The sequence below is a fragment of the Giraffa tippelskirchi genome, chromosome 5 (assembly GCF_054371585.1).
Source record: "Giraffa tippelskirchi isolate mGirTip1 chromosome 5, T2T-mGirTip1v1.2.pri, whole genome shotgun sequence".
Taxonomy (NCBI): Eukaryota; Metazoa; Chordata; class Mammalia; order Artiodactyla; family Giraffidae; genus Giraffa; species Giraffa tippelskirchi.
In genome coordinates this window covers 86,064,024-86,090,334 of record NC_137279.1, presented here as the reverse complement: position 1 = coordinate 86,090,334, position 26,311 = coordinate 86,064,024, and the positions used below count along the sequence as shown (strand labels likewise).

The window sequence follows — 26,311 nt, the reverse complement described above, 5'->3', positions numbered from 1 at the left end:
GAGGCACAGAGACCTGGACATCCAGAATTATAGCCACAAGTGACCATGGGTGTGGAGGTGGTAGTAAACTTGTGCCTTTAGTTTTAATAAGTGGGGTGTTCCCTCTGAGACATTGGCTATGAGAAATGCAGGCAGGGTTTCATTTTCCTAGGTTTCCAGTGGTGAGGTGCCTCAACAGGAAAGAAGAGCAACTTTAGTGTCAGGTAACCGTGGGTGAGGGGTTTCCCAGGTGGCGCAGTAAAAGAATCAGCCTGGTAATTCAGGAGACATGGATTCGATCCCTAGGTGGGGAAGATCCTAGGCAGGAGGAAATGGCAACAGATTCGTGTTCTTGTCTGGGAAATTCCATGGACAGAGGAACTTGACGGGCTACAGTCTATGGCGTCGCAAAGAGTCCGAGGCGACTGAGCATGCAGGCACGCACAACGTGTGTGAGACCAGTTTATGTAGGGCCTGAAACAGTGAGGACTCCAAACTTGAACACCTCTCAACCTCGAGCGTCGCCTCCAAGCCTAATTCGATCTCGTTAACCCTAGGCCCTGCCCCCTCTAGGCCCGCCTCCTTCAGCCGGCAGGATTGGCTCTTCCCCTATTTCCGGCTTCTGGGACCTCCCTCCCCACCCCGCCCCAGGAGACGGTTTCCGGTGTCATGGCGGCTTGAGGTCCCGACAGTCGGTGAGGCGGCTGCAGGCTCGTCCCTGCGGAGCCGCTGGTCCGGCGGGCGGGGATGTGACCGCAGGCCCTGCCGGCCTGCCCCGGGCGTCGAGTCAGCTCCGTGTCAGCCCCCTCAGTCCTCACCGATGGCGGGATCCGGCTGCGCGTGGGGCGCGGAGCCACCGCGGTTTCTGGAAGCCTTCGGGCGGCTGTGGCAGGTACAGAGCCGCCTGGGTAGCGGCTCCTCGGCCTCGGTGTATCGGGTGCGTTGCTGCGGCACACCCGGCTCGCCCCCAGGAGCGCTGAAGCAGTTCCTACCTCCAGGAACCACCGGGGCTGCGGCCTCGGCCGCCGAGTATGGTTTCCGCAAAGAGAGGGCGGCGCTGGAGCAGTTGCAGGGTCACAGGAACATCGGTAATTGCCGCTGTCTCCCTTCTTGTCTTTGCCAGGTCCCAGTTTTAGCGTGCTGTCTCTCTCAGCCTGGCGTTCCGTCTTCCGTCTTTTAGGCTGGAGAAGTGTACTCATCACCGAGTACAAGGCCGTTTCCCATCCCCCTTTCACTCTGCAGTACGGGGAACATTGTCTGCTTTGCTCGTAGTAGATGCTCAGTAAATTCTGTTTTGCTTCAGTTCTCATTAGAGAATGTTGCACAGAGAATTATCTTCTCAAGTGAAAGGAGGTGTATCTTTAGTAGACTGTCATCTCTTGTACGGAAATCTTTGAATCTTTGCACACCAGTGAAAAATGCGAAATATTTCCAGTACTTGTGACGTCAGTACTAATAATTCTTATAGGTTGTTCTTGATACATATTTGGTATGGATTTGGGAGAAATGACTCCTCTGAATTTTACATAGGTGTTCGTATGGAAATGTGAAAATTATACATTGTGCACTTTATACTTTTAGCCAGGTAAGACCATGTTTCATCATTCAGATATTTAGAATGTAAGATATATAATGATTACTGGTGATTGGTCTACAAAAACAGTTTTCATTCTTATACCAACGGAGAGCTTATAATTAGTTATAGCTTTGGCTAATAAATGTCTTACTTCCTGGCAAACATGATCCATATTTAATTTGAAAAGTGACCACCTTAATACTACCATTTAAACAAGAACGTCTTCATACTAGTGTTGCTTTTTTTTTTTTTCCTTTTCTTTTTCAAGGGTTGCTAAATGGTGTGTATAACCTGGCTATTTAGGAGGGAGTTTTTTGGCCTAAGGACTTGATGAATCTCTACAAGATTGTTAAAATGTCATCTTGAATGTCTTAATCTCTCGTTTTAATATTTCGATTATAGAGTATGATTCTGGATCAGGGAAGGATCTTCAGTTTTGATTTTGCATGTTGTGACATATATGTTAAGAGTACTTAGTATTTGGATTTTTCTTCTGATCAGATTTGCTTGGCACCCTAAGTGCATATTCACCTATCACTGAGTGCTTGGGAAACACAGTTTGAATTATTGTGTCATATTTAATATCTTTTAGTAGTAATCTGCTGCTGAAGGTCATCTCATCTATTTTGTTAAAATAAAATAACCGAGTTGCCCAAAAATCTTACTCATGGGAAAAATAAATTACAGTGGCTTTCTCATTAAAGTTATCCTTATCTAGACTACCCCAAATTTTTATCTACTTTAATAGTCACGTAATTCTGAGTCTGGTTTTTAAAGTATTGTAATTAATTTCTTTTTCTAGTGACTTTGTATGGAGTCTTCACAATCCACTTCTCTCCAAATGTGCCATCACGCTGTCTGTTGCTTGAACTCCTGGATGTCAGTGTTTCGGAATTGCTTTTATATTCCAGTCACCAGGGTTGTTCCATGTGGATGATACAGCATTGTGCCAGAGATGTGCTGGAGGCCCTTGCTTTTCTTCATCATGAGGGTTATGTCCATGCAGACCTCAAGCCGCGCAACATACTGTGGAGTGCCGAGAACGAATGTTTTAAACTCATTGACTTTGGACTTAGCTTCAAAGAAGGCAATCAGGTAAGACATACTTTCTCTCCCCAGCCCCTCAATGGTCTAAAACAAATATTTTTAAATAACAGAGGTGATTTAGTAGAGACTTAAGAGATATTTGGAGCTTCCCTGATGGCTCAGATGGTAAAGCATCTGCCTGCAATGCAGAAGACCCAGGTTCGATTCCTGGGTGAGGAAGATCCCCTGGAGAAGGGAATGGCTACCCACTTCAGTATTCTTGTCGGAGAATTCCATGTACAGAGGAGGCTGGCAGGCTACACAGTCCCATGGGGTCGCAAAGAGGCAGACACGACTGAGTGTCTAACACACATGTTTGAGTCAGGTAGGAGAGAGCTAATACAAGAGGGCTCTGAAATTATTAAAAGTACTTTACATAGAACACTTTATTTTTCTTTGAGCGTTTGGTTAATTGTTGAATTACTGTTACTGATGTCTTCAATGTTGGGACCCTAGTGGAAGAACTCATGTGACAGTTCTGGCAAATGGTCCATTCTCCATAGTTTATCTGTTCTTTGCAGAGTGTCCTTATTTATCAGTAGTGCCTCACAGGCAAGAGAGTATCTAAAGAAATGAGCAGTTGTATGGGAAGTGTACAGCTTGCCTTTGAGAACTATCCAGTTAATGAACCAAAGAATTATGATCGCCAAGGACTAAAAATTATGGCATTCAGTTTGACATTGGCTTATCACACATTCTGAGAGGTAAATACACTGTAGAGATGGATGGAAGGTGGGCAGTTTTTGATTGGTTATAATACTTACTCATTTTCTTTAGGATGTAAAGTATATTCAGACAGACGGGTATCGGGCTCCGGAAGCAGAACTGCAGAATTGCTTGGCCCAGGCTGGCCTGCAGAGTGATACAGAATGTACCTCAGCTGTTGATCTGTGGAGCCTAGGAATCATTTTACTGGAAATGTTCTCAGGAATGAAATTGAAACATACAGTCAGATCTCAGGAATGGAAGGTAAACTGAACCAGTGTTTCGCTTTCAGGTCCTTAATCCCAGTGTAAGAGTACTCAATTTATAATGATTTTCGTTGAGGTCTCTGGTTGCTTTATCTCCTCCATATTCCCCTTACTGTTACCTTTAAGGCCACTCCTCAGCCCCATAGCTACAGATGCGCTAGGGAGCTTTGCATGCTCACTGTTTTTAGCTGAGGCCTGGCATGTTGTAAGTGCTTGATAAAATGTTTGAATGAATGCCTTTTCCTGAGGAAGCAAAAGTGGTTTATTTAGTAAAGTATTTGTATTACATTCTAAAACGTTACTAATACAGTAGTATTCTGTGAGGATTGGTTATTCTTTTATACGTGAAAACCTGGAGGCACGAATATGTAAAACCACTAGCCTGAGGTCATACAACTGGATGTTCTAGACCAAATTCTGTCCCTCGTAGTCAGAAGTTTAGTGTTCTGTCCACAGTTCCACACTGCTTCCTATTTGTGCTCTATATGTGAACTATCCTGAGAAAGTGACTGCTTCTTATAACATTGTTTGCTTGGGAACATGGGTTCTAAGTTCCAGCTGACATAGGAATTTACTTTTTGTATATTTGTGAGTTAAGAATTAACTGCAGTATGTTTTCAAACATATTGGGGCTTGAGTGTTGTGATGGTATCAGTCTCTTTTAGACTAGGTGTTTGAAAAGCAATTCGGCGTTTAGGAATTACTGATTTTGATATGAAACAAGTATTTTTTTGAGCATATAATACATAGTGTGTGGCTATTATACAGAGTTTTATTTCTCTTAAACCCCTAGTCATCTATATCTGGTGAAACAGTTCTTGGAAGGAATACTTTAATAGCCTATTAGTTGTACCTTACTTTTGGCAAAGAAAAAAAAATGCTGCCGTGGGAGTAAAACTAGTATCACTCTTTATCATTAGTACCTGCAAACAGTCCAGTGTACTTTCGGGGTACTTTCTCTAGTTCTTATACGGATAAACACATCAATTTCCTGCATTAGGTTTGACTAACTTTGAGTTCTTCAGACTATTTCTGTGTAGGACAGGGCCAGTTAGAATTAGATCACATTCAGTGATCTAGTTAATTATTAAATTAGGCATTTAATTTTTTTTCTTTTTTGGTGAAATTTAGAAGCTGATGTGTATTAAAGCAGTCCCCACTATTTGCCCCCTAGATAAAAGTATCATTCTATATTTTATCACTTTTTGTGGAGGCACGATTACCAAATATGAGCTTAGGCTCTGAAGTTAAGTCTGTAGGGTTTATATCGTCCTTTCACCTCTAAGTTATTTGTTTAGGTTTACTAAACTGTGGGTTACTTGCAGTAAAATGATGATAAGAGTGTTGAAATGATATCTAATTCTTAGCATAGTGTGTGGCCTGTGGTAAGTATTGATATTTGGTGATGATGATAAATTGAGTATTTTTACTCATGTACACACTTCCATAGAACTCCTGGAGAAAATGTTATGTTCCACAAGGATTTAAGGTATGAATAATGTGACAGATGCAATTTTTAAATCCTGCCCTGGTTTCTCCTTGATAGTTTATTTTATTTCCATCTGAAAACCCATTGAGGATTCATCATGAGGACACTCTGACTCACCTAGCACACATTTATTTTCTCAGTTTGCATTAAATTACATTTCTGTGTGGTTGCCTTGATACTTGTTTCTTTATTCATTCACCTAGTAAATGTTCACACAGTGTTAGATACTGAGAATAGAAAAAAATGTTCCTCTTCTCTAGAAGTTTTATAATAATGTATGTTATCTCCTTCATTAAGATAAACTTTCAGAGGAGAGTGTTTTCTGTTGTGTTTAACTTACCAAACTGTTCAATGCTGTGTGCCTAGTACTCAACAAATAAGGACTGAATTGAATAACCAAAGGACTTTTCTCTGTCTTTTTAGGCAAATAGTTCTGCTATTATTGATCACATATTTGCCAGTAAAGCAGTGGTGAATGCCGCAATTCCAGCCTATCACCTAAGAGACCTTATCAAAAGGTACATTACATGTACTTTAAACTTGCTTTTTTTCCTGAATGGATTTATATTTTCTTGTTTGCTTAATCATGTAGAGGTTTGGCTTCCTTAGAATTAAAAATCTTTAGATATTCTCTACCGACTGGTTTCTAATAAGAAACAAAGTAGTCAGGTCATTGTAGTAAATTTATTTTCAAAAGAGTGTTCTTTTTTTCATGGCAAGTACCAGGTATTAGGCTCTTACTTACCGCTGTTCAGTGGAAGATAGATGATGAGTCACTGTATGTTGGGCCTTCTGTAACTGGCAGTTCTAAATGATGGAGAATAGGTGTTTAAAGAGTCTTTACTAACTAAAGACCAAGTTTACTTTGGAATGCCAAAATAATGTTTCACGTAAAGTAATTATATATTATACTTTAAATAATTACCATTGAAAACTCCGGAGACAGATAGAATGTTTTGCTTTCACCCATTTCCCTTAGTGGTAACATCTTAAAAATCTGAGTATAATGTCAAGATTAGGAAATTGATATTACAGTCCATGGAACTCGGATCTCACCAGTTTTACTTGCACATATTTGTGTGTGTGTGTATGTTTTACAAATTAGAGTAGTTTTAAGTAGCTGCTAGTAGCTGATTGATACTAGATATTGCATGTTGCATTTTACTTTGAAAAGAGGCAGTGTAAAATTATATAATAGATTCTAGGATAGAAGTCACATTATATAATGGATTCTAAGATAGACTTAGAAGTCTAAGTTCTAGCATTGACTTTGTTATTTAGCTTGAGAGTTTTTTTGTTTTTAATGATAACTTTAATTTTTTTCTTTCTGCAAAGATTTGGAAGCTATAAAAAATTGTGATGAGAAAAAATTATAAGCTCATTTTCTAGTGTTAGCACTTTGCTGTATTTCTTTTCAGTATTTTCCTTCGTATTTTGTTGTGTACGCATGCAAATTATTCAAACTTTTTTTTTTTAGACTAAAACATAAATACTGAAAAAAAATGATGGCTTAGTGAATACTTAGGAATATTATTGTATCTACCTTTCAGATTGAGAAATAGAACTTTACCAGCTACTCTAGAAGTCCTCTGTGTACTCCATCCCAGTTACAAGCCCCTTCTTCCTCCCTAAAAGAACCACTGCCCTGATTTTGTGGTTATTACTTCCTTGTTTTTATTATAGTTCTGTTACCTAAGTGTGCATCCCTAAACACTATAGTTTAATGTTGCATTTCTATTAAGAATCCCTTTTAAGTTTCATTTACTCTAAAAGGTCCCTTTCCATCTCCTATCCCCCTTTTCCCTTGTTGATTTATTTGTTCAACAGCCTGGATTGCTGACTCGGTACAGTTGTCCACAGTCTGAATTTTACAGATGGTGTTATTATAGTATAGTTTAACATATTGCCCTATTTTCTGTAAATTGGTAGTTGTATATATGGTACTGTTTTTTTAGGTTAGCACATAATGTGGCTATCTCCATTTGATGTGTTAACAGCTGTTAATACTCAATGCCTAGATCCATTACTTTGTTAGGCGTTGTAGAACAGTGATGTTCTTAGTCTCTTCGTTTAGTTAACTAAAGATGAAATAAATGCTTGGTTCTCTTAATTGGCTTATTTTCATAATGAATTGATTCCTTATCATCTTTCAAAGTGAATCATTTCCTTTTTGAAAGGTCAAAATATCATTATTAACTAATGAATCTAAATATATTTGGTATATTTCAATCCGTTGCAGTTCTTATCCTAATTGAAGCTGAAATTATCTCATCTTTGATGAACTTGAGACTCTGCAGGTTAGCTTTGGCATACCTTATAATCTTTAATAGCTTTATCACTATCTGGTATGATAAGATGTTTCCAGTTCAAAGTATACATTTCCTGCTCCAGACCTTGAAGTAGCCATTTCTACAAGAAGCCTGGTTTCTTTCAGTAGGAAGTAGTATTTTAAAACCACAGTCTGGGATGTGAGGCGATCAGCTAAACTGGCTGATAGGCAGGTGTCTCCTTCCTCCCTCCCAGCTCCATGTTCGTCCCTCCCGAAGTTGTGCGCTCGGTCGAAGTGGATGACCATCCCCGATAGAGGAGAACCAGTCTTTGGGCAAGGGTATACGAGTAGCTGTGCTCTCTGCTAGAACCTCCAAGTAAAAGGCACTCAGTCGTGTCTGACTCTTTGCGACCCCATGGAATATACTGTCCATGGAATTCTCCAGGTCAGAATACTGGAGTGGGTAGCTGTTCCCTTCTCCAGGGGATCTTCCCAACCGAGGGATCGAACTCAGGTCTCCTTCATTGCAGGCAGATTCTTTACCAGCTGAGCCACAAGGGAAGCCCAAACAAGCTCTCAAAACCACAATTTGGGTATTAAGAATACTCATTGCTATTGGTGTGATCATTGTTTCTAGGCCTGTTAAGTGGGTGGAGTTCATACTGATATTTCTGAGTTAAATTCAATACCACAGTGTTTTTACTTCTTCTGTTTTCTATCTTTTTTCTTTTATGTCAAGAATTCTGGTTCTTAAGGACAAAGAGAATGCCAGATTAGAATATTTAATTATTACTCATTTGCTTTATTCCACATTACACTAAAACAGTCTTAATAATAGTGCTATAGTAAGATTACTGAAAACAGTTGCTTTTGCATATACTCTTCCTATTCTCCCATTTGAAAAATAGGTGTAACCATGTTGTCAGATTATATGACTATTACATGCTATGCACTCTTTATTTTTCAAACACTCACATTTAGTCTTTAGTTCTGTGTGTAACTAGATATTTAATGTTCATCACTGGTCCTTGTATTCTAATCATTTTATTCTACTGAAGCTTGTTCTTTTGATCGTAGGATTAATATTCTCTGAGTTCTTGCTTGTTCATAATAGTTAAACTGTGTTATTACACTTGAAAGTCTGTTTATCTGAGTATAAAAATCCTTGGCAGACAGTTTTCTTGAGCATTTTAAACATATTACAGTTGATCCTTGAACAGCATGGGTTTGAACTACATGAGTCCATTTATACACAGATTTTGTTACTACATGATCTGCAGTTGGTTGAATCTGCAGTGCAGAACTGTGGATACAGAGGAACTGTGGAAATGGAGGGCCAGCTGTAAGTTAAATAGATTTTCAGCTGGGGAGAGGGTGTGCTCCTAACCTGAAGTTGTTCAGGGGTCAACTGTAGTCCATTTTCTTCTAGCAAATAGTGTTGCTGTTGAAAGCAGAGTGCTGACGACACTTTGTTTTTAAGTAATTTGGTCTTTTGGTCTAAATGCTGTGAGGATTTCATGTTTTTGTTAAAAGTCTAGTGATTTTACCAGGATAATAGATTTTGATTGCTCTGGGTCTGAATTCTCAGGAAATACGTAGTTTTAGATCTTTTTGTTTGTTGTATGAAAGTATTCTTAAGTTACAGTTGTTAGTATTTGTTCTATTACTTTGCTTTTTTTTCCTTTAAGCACTGCCATTCTATATGCATTATTAATAGATTTTCTCTGACTATTCAGTATTATCACTCTCTTGAATAGTTTTTTATTTATTATTTCGTTTTGATTTAACGATTTTTTCTCCTTCCTGCCTTCTGTTTATCTTTAGGACTTCATCTTTTGTTTTTATTCACCCTTATGTTACTTCTAGCTTAAGCTTAGTTTTTGAAATGATTTTTTTCCTTTTATTCCTAATTCTTTCCTGAATTTTGTTACCTGATTTTTGATATTTTCTAATTTTGATTTATGTTACTCTTTAATATCTTGTATCTTTGTAAAAAATGCCTTGGCCTCATTTTCAAATGGTTGGTTATAGTATTCTTCTGTGTTGTGGTCATGTCTTTCTTGCATGCATTTGTTGTCTGAGGGCAGGTTATTTTGCAGTTCTCTTTCCTTGTCTAGTAACTTTGTTATAATACTTTGTATGTGGCTCATTTTTATGTGAAATTCATTTTCCTAAACTTGCAGAGGAAGGTGTAGCTTTTCTAACTATACATAGCTCCTCCTTCTGGTGTTTTGTGTAGTGTTGTTTTTTTTTTAAGTGTCTTTTTTTTTTTTTCTTGAGATCCTCTTGGCTCTTCCCTTTCCCTGCTTTTTCCTGATGTCTTTGTCTCTTTCTCTCTCAATTTTTATTTACCCCATCAATGTGGGTTCTTTTCCCAAGATTTCTTTTCTCTGCAGGACTCTGCCCTAGAAGGGAGCGTCAGCTGATTGGTTTTGAGAGATTCTGGTGTGTAGATTACTTCAGCCCCCTCAAATCTTACAGAGGACCCCTTGCATTCATTTGGAATGTATAACCCCTGGTTTAGTTTATTTATTTATTTATTTTATATTAGTTTATTTATCTATTTTTAACTTTACAGTATTGTATTTGTTTTGCCATACATTGACATGAATCCACCATGGATGTACATGCTTTCCCCTTCCAGAACCCCCCTCCCACCTCCCTCTCCATCCCATGCCTCCGGGTCATCCCGGTGCACCAGCCCCGAGCACCCTGTATCATGCATCGAACCTTGGTTTAGTTTAAACTGCTTTTCTCAAATTGGTTTTTTGTGCTTTCCAGTGAATACCTGTTTTTTGGGATTGTGTTTTCTCTGGGTCATCAGATTAACTGTTGTTTCTCTCTGCTTCCTTCTACATAGATGCCAGTATGGTATAAGTCTTCCTGCTATTGATGGTTTGTCCCTAGCCACTTGGATTTTGTTGTCTAGTGAGGTTACTTACTTTTGTTAGAGATGTTGTCCATAGATTTTTTTATTTTCCTATCAAGCTGCTTTATTATTAGGAGGCTTTAACAAGACAAAAGTCATCTCACCTCTTTTTTTTTTTTTAATTCAATTACTGTAAATCTATGTCTAGCTTTTTTTCAGTTAGTGTTACAGAATGTGGATCATTTTCCCATGTTGTGTTTATTAATAAAAAACATTTTAAATTAAAATATAGTATTATGTCTTAGGTATATATAATAATTTATTGAACTGTTTACTCATAAATGGCATTTATATTTTTTGTAGTTGAATGATTCAGGAAGTCATGCTAATATAATTAATGTTGTGGTGAATATTTAGACGTTTTTATTTCCTTTATTGGTTATATTTTCAAAAGATTTGATGTAAAGATACCTATTTTTGTGTTTTAGCATGCTTCATGATGATCCAAGCAGAAGAATTCCTGCTGAAATGGCATTGTGCAGCCCATTCTTTAGCATTCCTTTTGGTAAGTTGTATACATCTTTATTTTTTCTTGATTATTTTATAATCAAATAAGATATCAGAACTAATTTATATTCCCAAGCTCCTTTGCCTAATATTCATCAGTTTATTTGGGAGAGTTTGCATTTAACTGTGTTGTAATGAATTTAACAGCCCCTCATATTGAAGATTTGGTGATGCTTCCTACGCCAGTGCTAAGACTGCTGAATGTGCTGGACGATGATTATCTTGAGAATGAAGAAGAATATGAAGGTCAGTGCTTCCTAAATTGTATTTTAATGTGTCTTTTCTGTGTAGAATAGACATATCATTTCATAGCATTCTCATATTTTGCTAGTTTATATAGTGAGGATATTGAACTATATGATCTCTAAAGTACACTTACTTTTGATTCCTGCTGTAGATTTAATGTGTCCCCCACCAATTTCCTATGAAAAAGCTCTAAACCCCAATGTGATAGGGTTGGAAACTTGAGGAGGTAATAGGGTTAGATTAGGTCATGAAGCTGGGGCCCTTATGATGGAACTGCTGCTGCTGCTAAGTCGCTTCAGTCATGTCTGACTCTGTGCGACCCCATAGACGGCAGCCCACCAGGCTCCTCCATCCCTGGGATTCTCCAGGCAGGAACACTGGAGTGGGTTGCCATTTCCTTCTCCACTGATGGAACTAGTGGCCTTTAAAACAGAATAGACAGGAGAGCAGTCTTTCTCCTTCTTCTGTTTCTCTCTGTCTCTGCCCATGTGAGTATACAGCAGGAAGGCCGCTGTCGACACCCAGGCACCAAATCTGCCTGCACCTTGATGTTTGAATTCCAGCCTTCAGAACTATGAGAAACAAATGATTGTTGTTTAAGCCACTTAGTGTGTGGCATTTTGTTATAGCAGTCCCAGCAGACTGGAATAATTCCTAAGGTCCTTTCAACTTTTTTACATCTGATAAACCTTTACAAAATAAATAAAAAAGATTATCTTTCCCAGCAACTTCTTTCTTTCTGTCTGTGGTAATCCTGCCCTATGCTTTCACTTCTTTTTAGCTCTTACTTATTTATTTTGCTTTTAACAATTTATTCACTCAGAACATATTTACTACGTATGCACTTGCCACTGTGGATTTATTTCCTGTCTTTAGTGTAACAGGGGAGACAGTTATATAAACAATTACAAGTATATAAACAATTACTTATATAAATCTGAAGGTTACGGTAAAGTACTGAGGCAAAGAGGAGGGCTGTTTAACTCAGTCTGAGTGATGCATCTCTACAGACATATAATATCTGAGTTCTGTTAGTAATTGAAGTTGCATGACTAAAAGTTGAGGGATTGAGCTAAAAGTAGCTCAAAGACACAGAGATGAGAGAAAATGTGGTATATTCAGAGAACAGAAAATTGTTTGGGATGGCTGTATCTTAGGATATTGGGGAACAGTCAGTTAAAGCTAAAAAGGTAGCCAGAATACAGGTATCTAATAGAAGACTTGTTTGATATGTTTAAGAATTTGGACTTTAATCCCACAGATAGTAACACTGAAATATAAATTACACAAAAGAACTTTGTATCAGGGGTAGAATAGTTCCTGGCTTCTGCTAAGTGTTCAATAAATATTTGTCCATTGTAAAATGCAATAAAGAGCTGTTAAAATTTAAACTAGGAGAGTGTTATAGTCAAACTTGGGTTTAATAAGAGCATTCTGGAAGGAGAGTGGTGAATGGACTAAAAAGCAGGACCAAACTTAAAAATATCGATTGTACACATGCTGGGTCGCTTCAGTCGTGTCTGACTCTTTGAAACTCTATGGACTGCAGCCCTCCAGGCTCCTCTGTTCATGGGATTCTCCAGGCAAGAATACTGGAGTGGGTTGCCATTTCCTCTTCCAGGGGATCTTCCCGACCCAGGTATTGAACCCAGGTCTCCTAGGTCTTCTGTGTCTCCTGCATTGGCAGGTGCGTTCTTTACCACTTCCCCCACTTGGGAAGTTCAGAAATATCAGTTGCTTAGTACTAAACATTCTCTTTGTGGAAAATTAAACCATTACTGGTGGAGCTAATTTTACCACACTGTTTCTTGTAAGGGTAAATCATTTTATGTCCCTCAGCTTTATATAGTTACCTAACAAATGAAACAAACCTAATTTCTTCGAATCTGTGACAGTTGTAGGAATCTCCAATCTATACTTTTTAGGATGCCTTTTTATCTGGAAGAATAGTCTTACCCTCAGCCTTGTTTTGGAATTCCCAGGTGTCTCAGTTGTAAAGAGTCTGCCTGCAATGCAGGAGTGAAGTGAAAGTCACTCAGTCGTGTCCAACTCTTTGCGACCCCATGGACTGTACAGTCCATGGAATTCTCCAGGTCAGAATACTGGAGTGGATGAAGTGAAGTGAAGTCGCTCAGTCGTGTCTGACTCTGTGACCCCATGGACTGTAGCCTACCAGGCTCCTCCATCCGTGGAATTCTCCAGGCCAGAATACTGGAGTGGGTAGCCTTTCCCTTCTCCAGGGGATCTTCCCACCCCAGGGATCAAACCCAGGTCTCCCGCATGGCAGGCAGATTTTTTACTGGCTGAGCCACAAGGGAAGCCCCAAAAGGGGACTCTGGCTGCATGGGCTGGGAAATGAACCTGGGCCTCCTACCATTGACACACCCATGCGTAATTCAGGAAATGTGGGTTCAATTCCTACGCTGGGAAGATTCCCTGGAGAAGGAAATGGCAACCCACTCCACTATTCTTGCCTGGGAAGTCCCATGGATATAGCAGCCTGGCGGGCTGCAGTCCATGGAGTCGCAAAAGAGTTGAACACAACTTAGCAATTAAACAACAATAGCATTGTTTTAATTAGGTCATTATGATACAGTAGTTCTAAATAATCTCTCAACATCTATTTCAAATTATTACTAAGTCTTGTAAGTGTCTACCTACTGTATTTAATTCTGTCTCCTAATAATTTTGGTTGCTACAAAATTCAAGTGTGGACTTTTCTTGAGTAAACCTTAGGGTAGACTGTATCTGTTCTTTTCTCTGTATCTTGCTATGTAACACCTTTTTTTTCCACTTCTAAATACATTAAGCATTTAAATGCTTAATGTATTAAATCTTACTATTAAATCTTACTATTTAACAGTCTTACATGAACTAAAGTGCAGCAGACTTTTTAGTACCATTAAATACCTTTACACTAGGTTTATGTAAGTTTGCCTTGCTGGAAATCATATATGTTAGGACAGCTGTCTTGTAATCTTGATGGTAGTGGGGAAGAAGTTAGATTCAAACCTTCCACTGAGACCAAAATAAATTGCAATTTTTATATATGTTAGAGTATTAAAACAAGGAAGTAGGGAGAGGGTAAGGAGGGAAGGAAAAAGGGCAGGCAGGCAGGAGAGAGTAAAGGGGAAAAAATTTAGCTAAAAAATCATAGGATATTAAAAAATATATATGTTCTTGGAGTGGAGAAGGCACAGTGTGCACTAGTGTGCACAGAATTCAAAATAATGATTCAACAAATTTTACCTTGATGTAAACCACCATAGACAAAATATTTACAGTTCTTACTACAGAAAGAACCCCTATAAAGCAAGCCAGTAGATAGTGGGTAAAGGATACAAATAATTTATATGAACGGATGTACAATATATCTCACACACATATTTCATTCTCATTTGTTGAAATATTAATACTATACTCTGATATCTTTGTCCTTGTCACATTGACAGTGAAGATGTGGGTGAGGTATAGGAAAACATATTCTCATATGTCACTGGAGAGAGTTTAAGTTGGTGAACCTGTATGAAAAGCAAATTGGTAACTCTAGCAATTACAAATTCATATTAATTTTGACCTAGCAGTTCCATTTCCAGAAAGTTATTTTAGAAGTACACAAGTGAAATGAGATATATATACAAGTTTATCTATTACAGTATTGTTTATAATGGCAAGCAGTTTGGGAATAGTTTAATTATTCATCAGTAGGACACATTAGAGAATTTGTCAATCTTTTATAGAGTGAAATATTAAATCACCGTAAAAATAAATGAGAAAATTTTGTGTAATGATATTGAAAGGTCTAAAAATGTAGTTTTAAAAAAGATTGAAACTTTTTATTTAACCCATATATGATTATGTTTGCTTGTGTAAGCTTATAAAGTTTATGGAAGGTTACAGAAGAAGCTAATAATGCTTATTGTCTTCAGGGAGGGGAACAGAATGACATTTTGGAAAGTTACAAGACTTTTCTTTTGGATTTCAAATTATTTGAATGTATTAACCAAAACAGATTTAAAATATAAAAAGAAAATTATTAAATGCATTAAATTTATATTATTCTTAAGCATAATTTTAAAAGTTATAGAAAATGACTTCATTACCTAGATATGGATTCTTGAATTCTTGAATTTAAAATCTGAAAATAATGAATGCTCGCAAATTACATCAAAGTGACTACTGCTATATTTATTAACCAGATGTTGTAGAAGATGTAAAGGAGGAATGTCAAAAATATGGACCAGTGGTATCTCTGCTTGTTCCAAAAGAAAATCCTGGCAGAGGACAAGTAAGTGAATATTTTTCAATTTGAAAATGATTCAGTGGTTATTAAAATCCTATACAAAATGTTTTAATTTTGTAGAAAGATATACACAAAATGCTGCTAGGAATTAAGAATTTGCATTATCGTGGTTTTTACTTTTTTGTACTTCTTTTTTTTCCAAAAGTTCTATAATATGCATGTACTTTTTATCACTTAAAAAAAGTTTTTTTAAGTGTTAGTCTACTTTTTAAGCCATTGTATACAGCCAGCTGAATCGTATGCTAATTTAGGTCAGGGTCAGCTACAGAAATATTTGGCCCAGTTTTTTCTAATTAAGTACAGTTGGAAAACCATTTAGGTTAGGTTCTGATTGTAATAGAATTATCAGTGATAATTTAAACAAGGAAAATGTACTGGACTGAGAATCCTGAAAGCTGAGTTCAAGTTTCAACTTGGCTTGTTTTGTGAGGAACCTTAGTTTTTTCATCTATAGAATGTATAGGCTAAAAGTATGATCACAGTTTTTGAAGAAAACTCTGTGGTCCTAAATTAAGTCTTTCTTTTATCTGTAGGTTTTGTGTTTTTTTTTTCCCCAGAGGATGGAATATTGTTTTACTCTGTTTCTTAATCTTAACGTCACTGACATTTGCGCTGGATAATTCTTTGTCTGGGGAGCTGTCGTGTACATTACAGGATGCGTAACATCATGCTTGGCCCCTGCTCACTGGGTTGGCCTCTTTCCACCCTCCTTCTCAGCTGTGACCCTGAAAATGTATCTAGACAGTGCCAAATGTACCCTGGTGAAATCACCTCTGATTGTGGATTTTGTCTTTCATGGTTAAATATTAGGAAAATTCTTGGCAACTGAAAAAAAGTGAAAGAAATTTCACTCTTGTCTCAGTGAAAAGTTATTATTGCTAGTCTAGTAATAACAGCATTTACCTCATTCAGTGTCAGGAGCATACTAATAACTGCATCCTTGCTGTTTATTTATTCAACCAGTATTTATTGAGCATAACAGGTGGGTACAACAGTGAACGAAGCAGACAAAAGAATGTATAATAATAAGTGCTATGGAGAAAAAGAAATTGGAGAAGAGATATAAAGAGTACTGTGGAGGGGTGGATTGCGGTTTTAACTAAGCAGGTGAGGAAGAACATAATGGATTACACTTGAGTCAAAATTTGAAGGAGGTAAGGAAGAGAATTCTAGCAAAGAGAACAGCAAATTTCAAGGCCCTGAGTATGCCTGGTAGGTTTGAGGAGGGCAGTGTGGCTATGCAAAATGAAAAGAATGGAGAATAATGGGAGATTAGATCAAGGAAGTATGGGAGTAAAGGACAGGTCAAGTAATGAGAAGGAAAGGTATTGGAAGATTTTTGAATTAAGGATTAACATGATCTGACTCAATCTGAGTGGCAAGATAGAGAAACAGGAAAAGTCTTTTCAGGGGAGAAATAGCCATCTTTTAAGATGATATGGAAAAAATAAGTAGGACTAAAAAGAGTAACAGCAGTGTGGTGCAGCTGAAGCGTGTTGGGCCTATAACCGAGGGTCGATGGATCGAAACCACCCTCTGCCATCAGTGTAGTTTCGGGCTTCCCTGGTGGCTCAGCTGGTAAAGAATCCGTCTGCAGTGCAGGAGACCTGGGTTCGATCCCTCAGTTGGTAAGATCCCTTGGAGAAGGGAATGACTACCCACTCCAGTATTCTGGCCTGGAGAATTCACCTCTACACATTCCATGGGGTTGCAAAGAGTCCAACATGGCTGAGCAACTTTCACTTTCATGAGCAAAATGACATTGGCTTTATCAGCACAGAAGAATTGATGCTTTTGAACTGTGGTGTTGGAGAAGACTCTTGAGAGTCCCTTGGACTGCAAGGAGATCCAACCAGTCCATCCTAAAGGAAATCAGTCCTGAATATTCCTTGGAAGGACTGGTGCTGAAGGTGAAACTCCCAATATTTTGGCCACCTAATATGAAGAACTGACTCATTTGAAAAGACCCTGATGCTGGGAAAGATTGAAGGCAGGAGGAGAAAGTGACTACAGAGGATGATATGGTTGGATGGCATCATTGACTTGATGGACATGAGTTTGAGTAAGCTCCGGGAGTTGATGAGGGACAGGGAAGCCTGTCATGCTGCGGTCCATGGGGTCACAGTTGGACACAACTGAGCAGCTGAACTGAACTGACACGACTGAGCGAAAGAAATAAGCTTCTTTATCAACAAAAGAAACAAGCTTTTAAGTGGAGAGTAAATGCAACTTTTGATGAATTCTTAAAATCACAGATTTAACTTCTTTCAGTTATTGAAGATGTTGCCTAGTTGATAAAGTCAGCGTGAATTTTTCAGTTCAAAATAACATGTTAATTTTTTAAGGAATATTCAAAAAATACTGGAAAATGGATTATGGGATGCTTCTTACAATTATAAACAGTAATCAAGATTAAAATGATAGAACTCTAGTAATAAATTACATAATAAGTTATAAAATGTGTTTCCTCTTTATTTAGTTTACAGTGATATAATGTGTAAAACTGTAGGTTATCTATGAAGCAAGGAGTAAGATAGGAAGCATTGTATTTCTACTATAAGTGCATGTCTACTCATTTATTGAACTTTGGTCAATAGATTTTGGAGTAATTACTAATCAATTTAAAAAATCAAAAAGAGCTTCATATTCTCATTGGACATCATCTATCTTCCTTTTATATTTAATGAAAAAGTATTTATTGCTAGAAACTATAGCTAAACATGTTGGTTTTTGGAAGAAAAGGAGATATAAAGTATCAACTATATCTAAGATGAGTAAAATGAGCCTCAATTTTTACCACTAGATAGTCTCAAACTTTAAGAGTAATGCACAGCTTAAAATGTCATAGAATGGAAGAGGCAGAATCAGTTCTCCATGTCCATTTTACAATATTAATGAATTCAGAAAATCCCATCACAGGCCACAATATTCTAGGTCTACTTGTCACACTTTATCCTTAACAGAAATATTTGCATGACCAATCATAGGCAGGGCATGGAACTTTGTTTACCCATGCAGGCAGAGTCCATTAAAAAAGAAAAAGTATTGGATTTGAAGTTGTTTCTTTTTAGGTCCTGGAAGTTTTTATGCAATTTGGAAATACTTTGATTTCTCAGCTAGGAAAAGGGCTCCTAAGAGAGGGGAAATGAAAAGGGATAACCTGCCTGAACTGATAGGTAGATCCAATTTTAGGAAAAGGTACAAATGAAAGTTAAGAATCTGGACATTGATGTCTATCTATTCTTGCATCCACTTTGAAAGTCTCTGAGTGTCCTAGGATGCTCGCACCTCAGTTTGAACAATATTGATGTAACAAAGGAGGCATCCAACTGAGGTGGGAAAGGCAGTTCTTCTCCTGGTTCACATACTACACAGTAACTGAGGAACAGTCATTTCACTTGCTTGTAACTTTTGCTTTAGATTGTCATAATAAATTAAGCTATTTCATCTACCTAGGAAAGGAAATTACCTAGTTTTAAATTTCTTCCTTACCGTAGTTATGGCTTCTACAAATCTTCTTTGAGACAATGTTGAAATGTAGTTGCTCTCTGGGCTGTTCGACCCTGTCTTCAGCAAGTGTTTAGCATTGTTCCACATACTTTCATGAACTTGGCAAAAGGATGTACGTTTTGATGGAACTTTTTTCAGAATTGAACTGAGTTCTGAGTATTCTAAACTTTGCTGGTCCATGGACCAGCAGCATTAGCATCACCTGAAGTCTGTTCAGAAATGAAGAGACTCAGGCCCCACCTTAGATCTACTGAAGCAAAATTTGCATCGTAACAAGGTCACCAAGTGATATACACACACGCGCACGCACGCACGCACACACACACAAACGAAGTTGGAGAAGCACTGTTCTGAAACAGTTTTGATGAAAATGAAGTTACTTTGTTTTCTCTGTTCTCTTACAGGTCTTTGTTGAGTATGCCAATGCAGGTGATTCCAAAGCTGCTCAGAAATTACTGACTGGAAGGATGTTTGATGGAAAGTTTGTTGTGGCTACATTTTACCCGCTGAGTGCCTACAAGAGGGGATATCTGTATCAAACTTTGCTTTAATCAGTAACCTGAGGACTATTTCCTGTTTCTCCTCTTCCATTTCCTGGGTTATTCTACATCTGAATGCAGGAGTATCCCCCTTATCATTTTAAGGGAATACTTTGTATATTTATTCAGTCCTACTAATGTGCAGCCATTACTCAAGCAGTGACTGCATTGCAGACATTTGGCGCTGAGTAGGACAAGACCTCTTAGCTATACATTGCGGGGTTTTAGAGCATCCATGTGGGCATCTTTTTTGGGGCAGTATGGCAAGTGCTGCTCTTCAGTATGTGACTTAAAAAGATATTAACTATTTCGTGTGCTCATGGAGCTGGGATGAATACTATCCTGTCATAGGAATATTAACAAATTTGTTAGCATTGGTGACATCACTTACAGATTATTCCTTTATGTTGTTAGATGGTTCTTCCTTATTGATATACATAGTTGGCACTGGATGCTCTCAGTAATTTTAAGTAATTGTCAAGCAGCAGTTCCCTACTGTGTTCTTAACACTGAGTTATGATTTTTTTTTTAAAGGAGTACTGTAGTACTGAATATTCCTTTAAAGAAACTGCGGTGAGCCTATCTATATATATATTTTTTTTAATTAAGGCTTTTAAAATAGAAAGCTGATGCTTGATCTTGCACAATTTTTATGTCTAGTATGTATGCTCGAGTGAGTGTGCAGGTATGAAAGGTTAGAGAATATTTGGGTAACATTCTTTATAGTGTGAATCTTGTGGGTTAATACAGTCTATGCCCATCTCTTTCCTACCTGTTTAATGTCTGTAAGATTTAGAATACAGGTTTTTTGGGAGTTGGTGTGTCTGAAAGAATGAAATGAGAAAATAGTCCATTCCTGAGAGGCCCAGAACACACAAGTCTAGACTGGATTACACTCAAACTCTCGTAAAGTGAGAAAACTCTTGTAAGAGCTTTGGTACACATAGATTGCCCCATCTTTCAGGGTCTGCCTTAGACCCTGCATTAGCTCATCTGTTTTGTACTGACTCTTCTAGGATCATTGTAAGATTTCTCAAGATAGAGTTCTGCCTACTATGATGGAAAATTTATGTTGGTTAAAAAGAAAGAATTAGTTGTTCAGTGAAGGGAAAAGAAGAAAAATAGGTGAAGGGTGCATAATCAAGGATTCTTTATTTCTTCCTTTCTCTCTCTCATCTCCCTCCCACACCTTCTTTTCCTCTTCCTCCATTCTTTACTTCTATCCTTAGCTGAAGAGAAGTTAGAGGAAAGCATCCTAGCTGGTTAGGTGGTCTGACTTTTGACTGCAAGAAAGTTAAGAAAGGTGTAACTATAATAAGTTGGAAGTAGAAAGAAAGAAAAACTCATGAAGAATTCTTAAAAAGATTCATAGCAATCTAACGTGACCCCAGATAGAGGCTACTGGTATTCATGAGTTCATGGGCACAGATTGATTACATGGTTTTAGGAATTATAATTATGGATTCCTCTCACTTTACAGTAGATTGTCTTCAGAGGTTTAAATCTTAGGAAATCTTTATAAAGCACTGATTATACAAAAAAAGTTATATACAGGTTATGAATTTTTTGTTTTCTTAACTAAATGAAAAATTTATTTATTTATTTATTTTCCTAAGGAAAACACTTTTCTATCTTTCCCTGCTGGAAGGCTCCTCATACAGTTTTTCCCTGTCAGTGCCATGCAGGTTATTGAGAGCCCAGTTATGAATTTACATCTTAGAGGATGAATTATTTTACCCTATTCACAGTTACTATTTGATATTTTAGTTAATCATGGCTACCTAATTCTTTAGAACTCTCTTTAATATTTATTATGAAGCCAAATTTGGTATAAGGAGGATAAATAATGAATTGCCAAAAGACCTTGTGGCCTGGTGCCCAAGGGAAAATTGTAAAAGTAACTTCTAATATGTGCCCTTAGAAGGAAGAACTATTCTTTTTCATTTTGGCCTTTTCAGAGGTTTATTAGCTGGTTTGGTTCCAGGTAAAAATTCAAGAGAGTATTGTGGAGACCTAAGCTTTCCTAAAACATAAATGTTTGTATGGGTAGCAGCTTCTATGGTGATTAAAAACACCAGGTCTTTCCATACATATTGATGAACACAGTGCAAATGAGTTCTTTTTAAGGGCAAGTATTTTAGGTTAGCACATGTACCTTTCTCATTTCCCTTCCCCACCACCACCAAAAAGAAAAGTCCTTACAAATAAACTGCAGGTAGGCTTCTAAGCTTAATGATGCAGTATGCTGCTAACATCTTGATGCTGAATTTCACAGCATTCTTTGATTGTCTTATTGTTGATGTATTCATCATGAGTACATGTAGTGTTTAACACTGTAGAATTTTATTACAGAAAATGCTAACTAGATTTTAAGTGTGCTGAGGGAATAACTGATGAGCCCAAGTAATCATGCATTGAATTAAATGTTTTATATTTAAGCCACAAAATTGAAAGAAGATGCCTCCTTTGATTTAAATTGCTATTTTATAGCTCTTAGCCCATTACTACCAAAGATGACATTTGCAGATTTTCTCTCCCTCTTCTAATATTATAAGAAGTTTAATCTTGTTAACTTTTTTAAACCTGAACCAAATATTAAAAGATGCAGTTTTCATCATCCTTTAGGATGAAATATATACACAGAGATTTTGATTCCTTGAAGTTTTAAAAACAAATTTTCTTTTGGAGAGGTAGGGTAAACATACAAAGGTTCATGTTCACTTAACCCCTACCAGTTTGGGAAAATTTTATCTCAGGTAATTTTTCTTTCCCTAAATTAATATCTGTGCTTCCTTCCCTCTTGCCTTCAGGTTTCTTCTTTATTGTCCCATGATGTTGTCCTGGTACATTTTTGTCCCAGAAAAGGCATGTAAATTGATTATTCTGTAGGAAATCTTTGATTCTTTGAAAGCATATTTGGAGGAGGTGGCTAGTTGGCCACTTTCAAAACTTTAATGCTGTATTTAGTGAAGAATAAATGGGGTTGGATGCCTCATTAAAAGATAGCACTAGCTAAAAGAAACTGCTGCATTTTAAAGGCATAATAACAAAATGAGCCTCTTGCAATAATAGATTGATTGCATTTATTATTACTGGATGTCTTCCCTGTTTTGTGGCCATCAGTATAGCACATCTTTAGAAAAAATTCTCTGCTATGCCTCAAGCTGCTACTATGGCTGCTTTTAGAACAAAACCATAAATACAGTTTTTCTCATCCTTCTTCCTGTTTTCATTGAGACAAGTATTGCCTTCTTTTTAAAGGTACTCTAGCTGCTAAATAAAAAGAGTGCTGAGCTATGTTAAATTAGCCTTTTTGAAAAAATCTGAATTATTATTTAGCTTCTCTTCTAGAATCATGTTACTTGTACTTACATTTTAACCTTTGAGCAAATTTATTTTAAGGAATGCTGCCAGAAAGAGTGCTGCCATGTAAAGGAAGTTGAAGAGAAACTGTAGGCATAAGGCTTGTTTCTGGGCTTTCACCCTGCTAAGGGAATCGGTTATCTTTCTGGAATAAGTTATAGTCAGAGTTACAATACTCAGATGCTGTTTTATGACTTGAGTTATTTCTCAAATGCAGGTAACTGACATTTTGGCATCATTTTCTTAGGCTTTTATCCTGACCTTATAAAATTAGGCCTAGCTTACATAATTTCTACTATTAGTTATACTTGGCAGCATGACATTTTATTTTTTATAATTTAATGAAAATCAGCACCGTAATAACTGATGGTAATTATACTGACATAGTTACTGGGTGAGGGGGTTGGGGAGACCCTCAGTAAGTAACCACATGTTTTACCTGGACTTTCATGCAAGGGTATGTGCTAGGTGGCTTTATTCAGATTAGGGTAAAGATAGAATCGCATCATGGCTTCTAGTCTGGTGGATGTGTAGACAGTCAAAGATATAAGCAAGTGCCTTGTGTTTCCTGGAAAATATTAAAACTCATTTGGGTGGAACCTTCCCAGATGATAGTAGTTACTGCTCCTTTGCCTTTTCCTTGGAATAACTTTTGGTTTGAGTCATGTAGTATAAACTCCAACATTTCCTTGGTTTGCCATTTGCTTTTGTATGTGTAAAACTGTTCATATTTGGGTTTTTTCCCCCCAGTATTACATATAATGGAAAGCCAGAGTCATCTAGCAGAATCTAATTCTTCCTTGGATGTAGTTCCATTTTTAATATTACGTTCCTTCTTCAAATCTTACTACTCTAGCTCTCTGATAAAATTTATTTCTTGTTAATTGTGGTCACAATACAGACCAAACTTTGGTCACAGCTCAAAAGAATTTCCATTTCTTAAGGTGCTCAGTAAGTCACCTTTACTTTTGAGATGTTAGCCTTTTCAGGTTAGTATCACTTTCTAGCTTTCTCAATGAATAAAAGAATGTTGAATCTCTGTGAAATGGAATTCATCTGAGCCTCTTGTGGTATATTTGGATAAGTTACATTTTCTTAGTGATAGAGGAGTATGATTGTTTTTGTTTTTGAAGTACCCAAAATTTTAGAGATTTTGTTTTGTTTTAGGTTAGCGTCTTCTCTGACACCACAGGATATATCATGTTTGTTATCCAGTGTTTTTCACTGCTTTCACACAGTGAATGACCAGTAGATTTACACAGTGACATGTTATTGACAAGTACTTATGGACATTTAAGAAGGTAAACAATTTTAACTGTTTGCTGCAATTTTGGGCTTTTATAGGAGAAATGGGCTGTAAAAGAAATACCTGTAAACCAGAGAGCATTTAGGAAATTGCTTATGGGTGGGCATGAAGGTGATCTCCAGGATATGAGATACATAGTTTACATAACCTTTGTTCTCCTGATGTGAAGTTTGCATTCATTTTCCTACAACTCAGCACTTTTGTTGTCCGTTACACTATTTAGAAGGATTAATGGTTTATTTGCTTTATTTGTGCTCTTCAGAGAGTTGTCATAATCATGGCAGTTATGTTTGTGGCGCTATTCATGGGAAATTTATCAAATGATTGCAAGTTATTTCCCATTAAATAGAGTAACTGTCACAGTATCCTAAAGGAATCTGAGTGCTTTTTTGAAAGTCATGTATGTTTTATGATTAGCTTTGTGGTCAGAGAGAACAGAGCATTCTGTCTCGTTTTGCCTTATGTGACCGTTGATCCATGTGACTGTTGATCCTTGTTGTGAAGTAAAAGAGCTTATTTTGTTATACCACTTTGTATAATGAAAATAAGGCACATTCTGAAGAAAAAAACCCAAAACTGGAATTGTCAAAATTTTTATTCCTATTTGCAAAACTCTTAGGTAATAACATCAGAGCTATTTCTTATCATAAACTCTTGATTGTCAGCAAGAGAATTATATGTAGTCGGTTCTGTCCCAGTTGGAATTCCCTTCCCTTTCCAAGCTCTCTCCTTAATAGTATTCTTGATGTCAGGATAGTGAGTGGGTAAAAGAAAATGTAGTGAGGTGTTCTGTATCACACATCCAAAATCATGCATTTATGGACTCCAAATCTTTTCAGTTATTTGAATTATTTATAGCTATATTATTTTATTAGCCTGGGTTGTCAGAAATTTACCAGATTTAAGAGTAAAGAAGAGAAGAGTAATATAAACAAAGAGATGAGGGGAAGAAAATGGCTTCCTTTTTAAGGTATTATTAAGTGTTCATATAGTTTATGACCTAAAAATGATATTTATTTTTAAAAATCCAAGTCTGGTACCTGTAACGTAGAAACATGCCTTTTCTATACATTCCTCATCATTGTTTCCCCAGAAAATTATTTTAAGAGTGTATGAGATCAGATTAAATATCCACATTCAGTTTGGTCAAATTTTTTAAAATAAATATTTCAATGAGACTCTATCAAGGATCAGAAGGAAACTGGGGATTAGCCATCTCTGTTTCCCTTTGCACGCTGGGTACAGTGGGTGGCATTAGTATGCACTATCTGCAGTGTTGTAGCACCTTATGAAAGTAAGGAATGTTAAGTATAATAAAACGTTAAGATGCATCTCTGTGGAAGATTTACTTTGCAGAGTGTAAAGCTGTCATATCTCTTTCCAGCAGAATTTAACTCCTTTGTCCTTTTTTTTTTTTGAAAAAAAATCTTAAATAATTTAACATTCCTTTATATCCTAACAGTGTCAAATCTGGGGTAGAACAGATTTTTTTCCCCCCAAAAGACTCCCATCTGTGTTCTTTTGTTCACTCTTTGAAATCCAGTTATGATCAATAGATTTTGAGAATTTATGGCTTCCTGTATTGGCACTGGAGTGGTTGGTTGTGAATATTAAAACCTACTACTGTTTTCCCTCGATGACATATAATAGCTGTGTTTTGCTTAGAAGGTATGGTTAGAAAAATGTGAACGATCACTTAAACCAAAGCCAGTTATAAGGAGTATTCTCTCCTGTTGGTTTACCTTCACCTCAGAACTACAAGAATATTACAGTACACAAGAGCTGTCTGTAACATTTCTACCAGTTGTTTCAGTAGTTTATTGGTCTTGGCATTTCTTGGCACTATGGTTCTCTGTTCTTGGTGATGTCTTATTTTTTTGTGATTTTTTTTTTTTTTAAATAACTGAGTGGGACTATAAATGTAGATGTGTATCAGTACCAAGAAATTCTTTTCTCAAATCTCTATATTTCTAATTTCTATTCAAGTCTTTTAAACATGTTTTTTCTTGCTGAGTAGCTAAGAACTTTTATTTTCCACTTTCCTATATGCTAAAAATGTATGGACACAGCATTTCAATTAACTGAATTGCATATAGTTTTTTGCTGAAAACTTTATCTGTAAACACGATTGCCTTGTTCAGTTTTGTTGTAAACTGACTTACCATAAGATGCACTGTTGATATGCTTTTTGATGTGTGTTTGTTTGATAAGGGTGATAAAATAAAGCTTAAAAACAAA

At 37.0% G+C, this 26,311-nt stretch overlaps 1 protein-coding gene and 1 non-coding gene across 3 annotated transcripts; both read left to right on the top strand.

The window, feature by feature from the left end:
- Positions 1-642: 642 nt before the first annotated feature.
- UHMK1 (U2AF homology motif kinase 1) lies at positions 643-26,311 on the top strand. 2 transcript variants are annotated; one of them, XR_014054038.1, is made up of 8 exons: positions 643-1,067; positions 2,358-2,650; positions 3,419-3,610; positions 5,525-5,619; positions 10,728-10,804; positions 10,954-11,052; positions 15,252-16,108; positions 17,321-18,397. XR_014054038.1 is itself a non-coding variant. In XM_081491513.1 (8 exons), the coding sequence occupies exons 1-8, from the start codon at positions 800-802 to the stop codon at positions 19,414-19,416; spliced, it is 1,260 nt and encodes a 419-aa protein (XP_081347639.1). In that variant the 5' UTR covers positions 643-799; the 3' UTR covers positions 19,417-26,311. The 2 variants fall into 2 exon arrangements, 1 of the variants encoding a protein (XP_081347639.1); XM_081491513.1 differs by lacking the exon at positions 17,321-18,397 and adding an exon at positions 19,270-26,311 and having other exon boundaries at positions 15,252-15,340.
- On the top strand, positions 2,750-2,821 carry TRNAC-GCA (transfer RNA cysteine (anticodon GCA)). Its single transcript has one exon. It is a non-coding gene; the product is annotated as a tRNA-Cys (tRNA).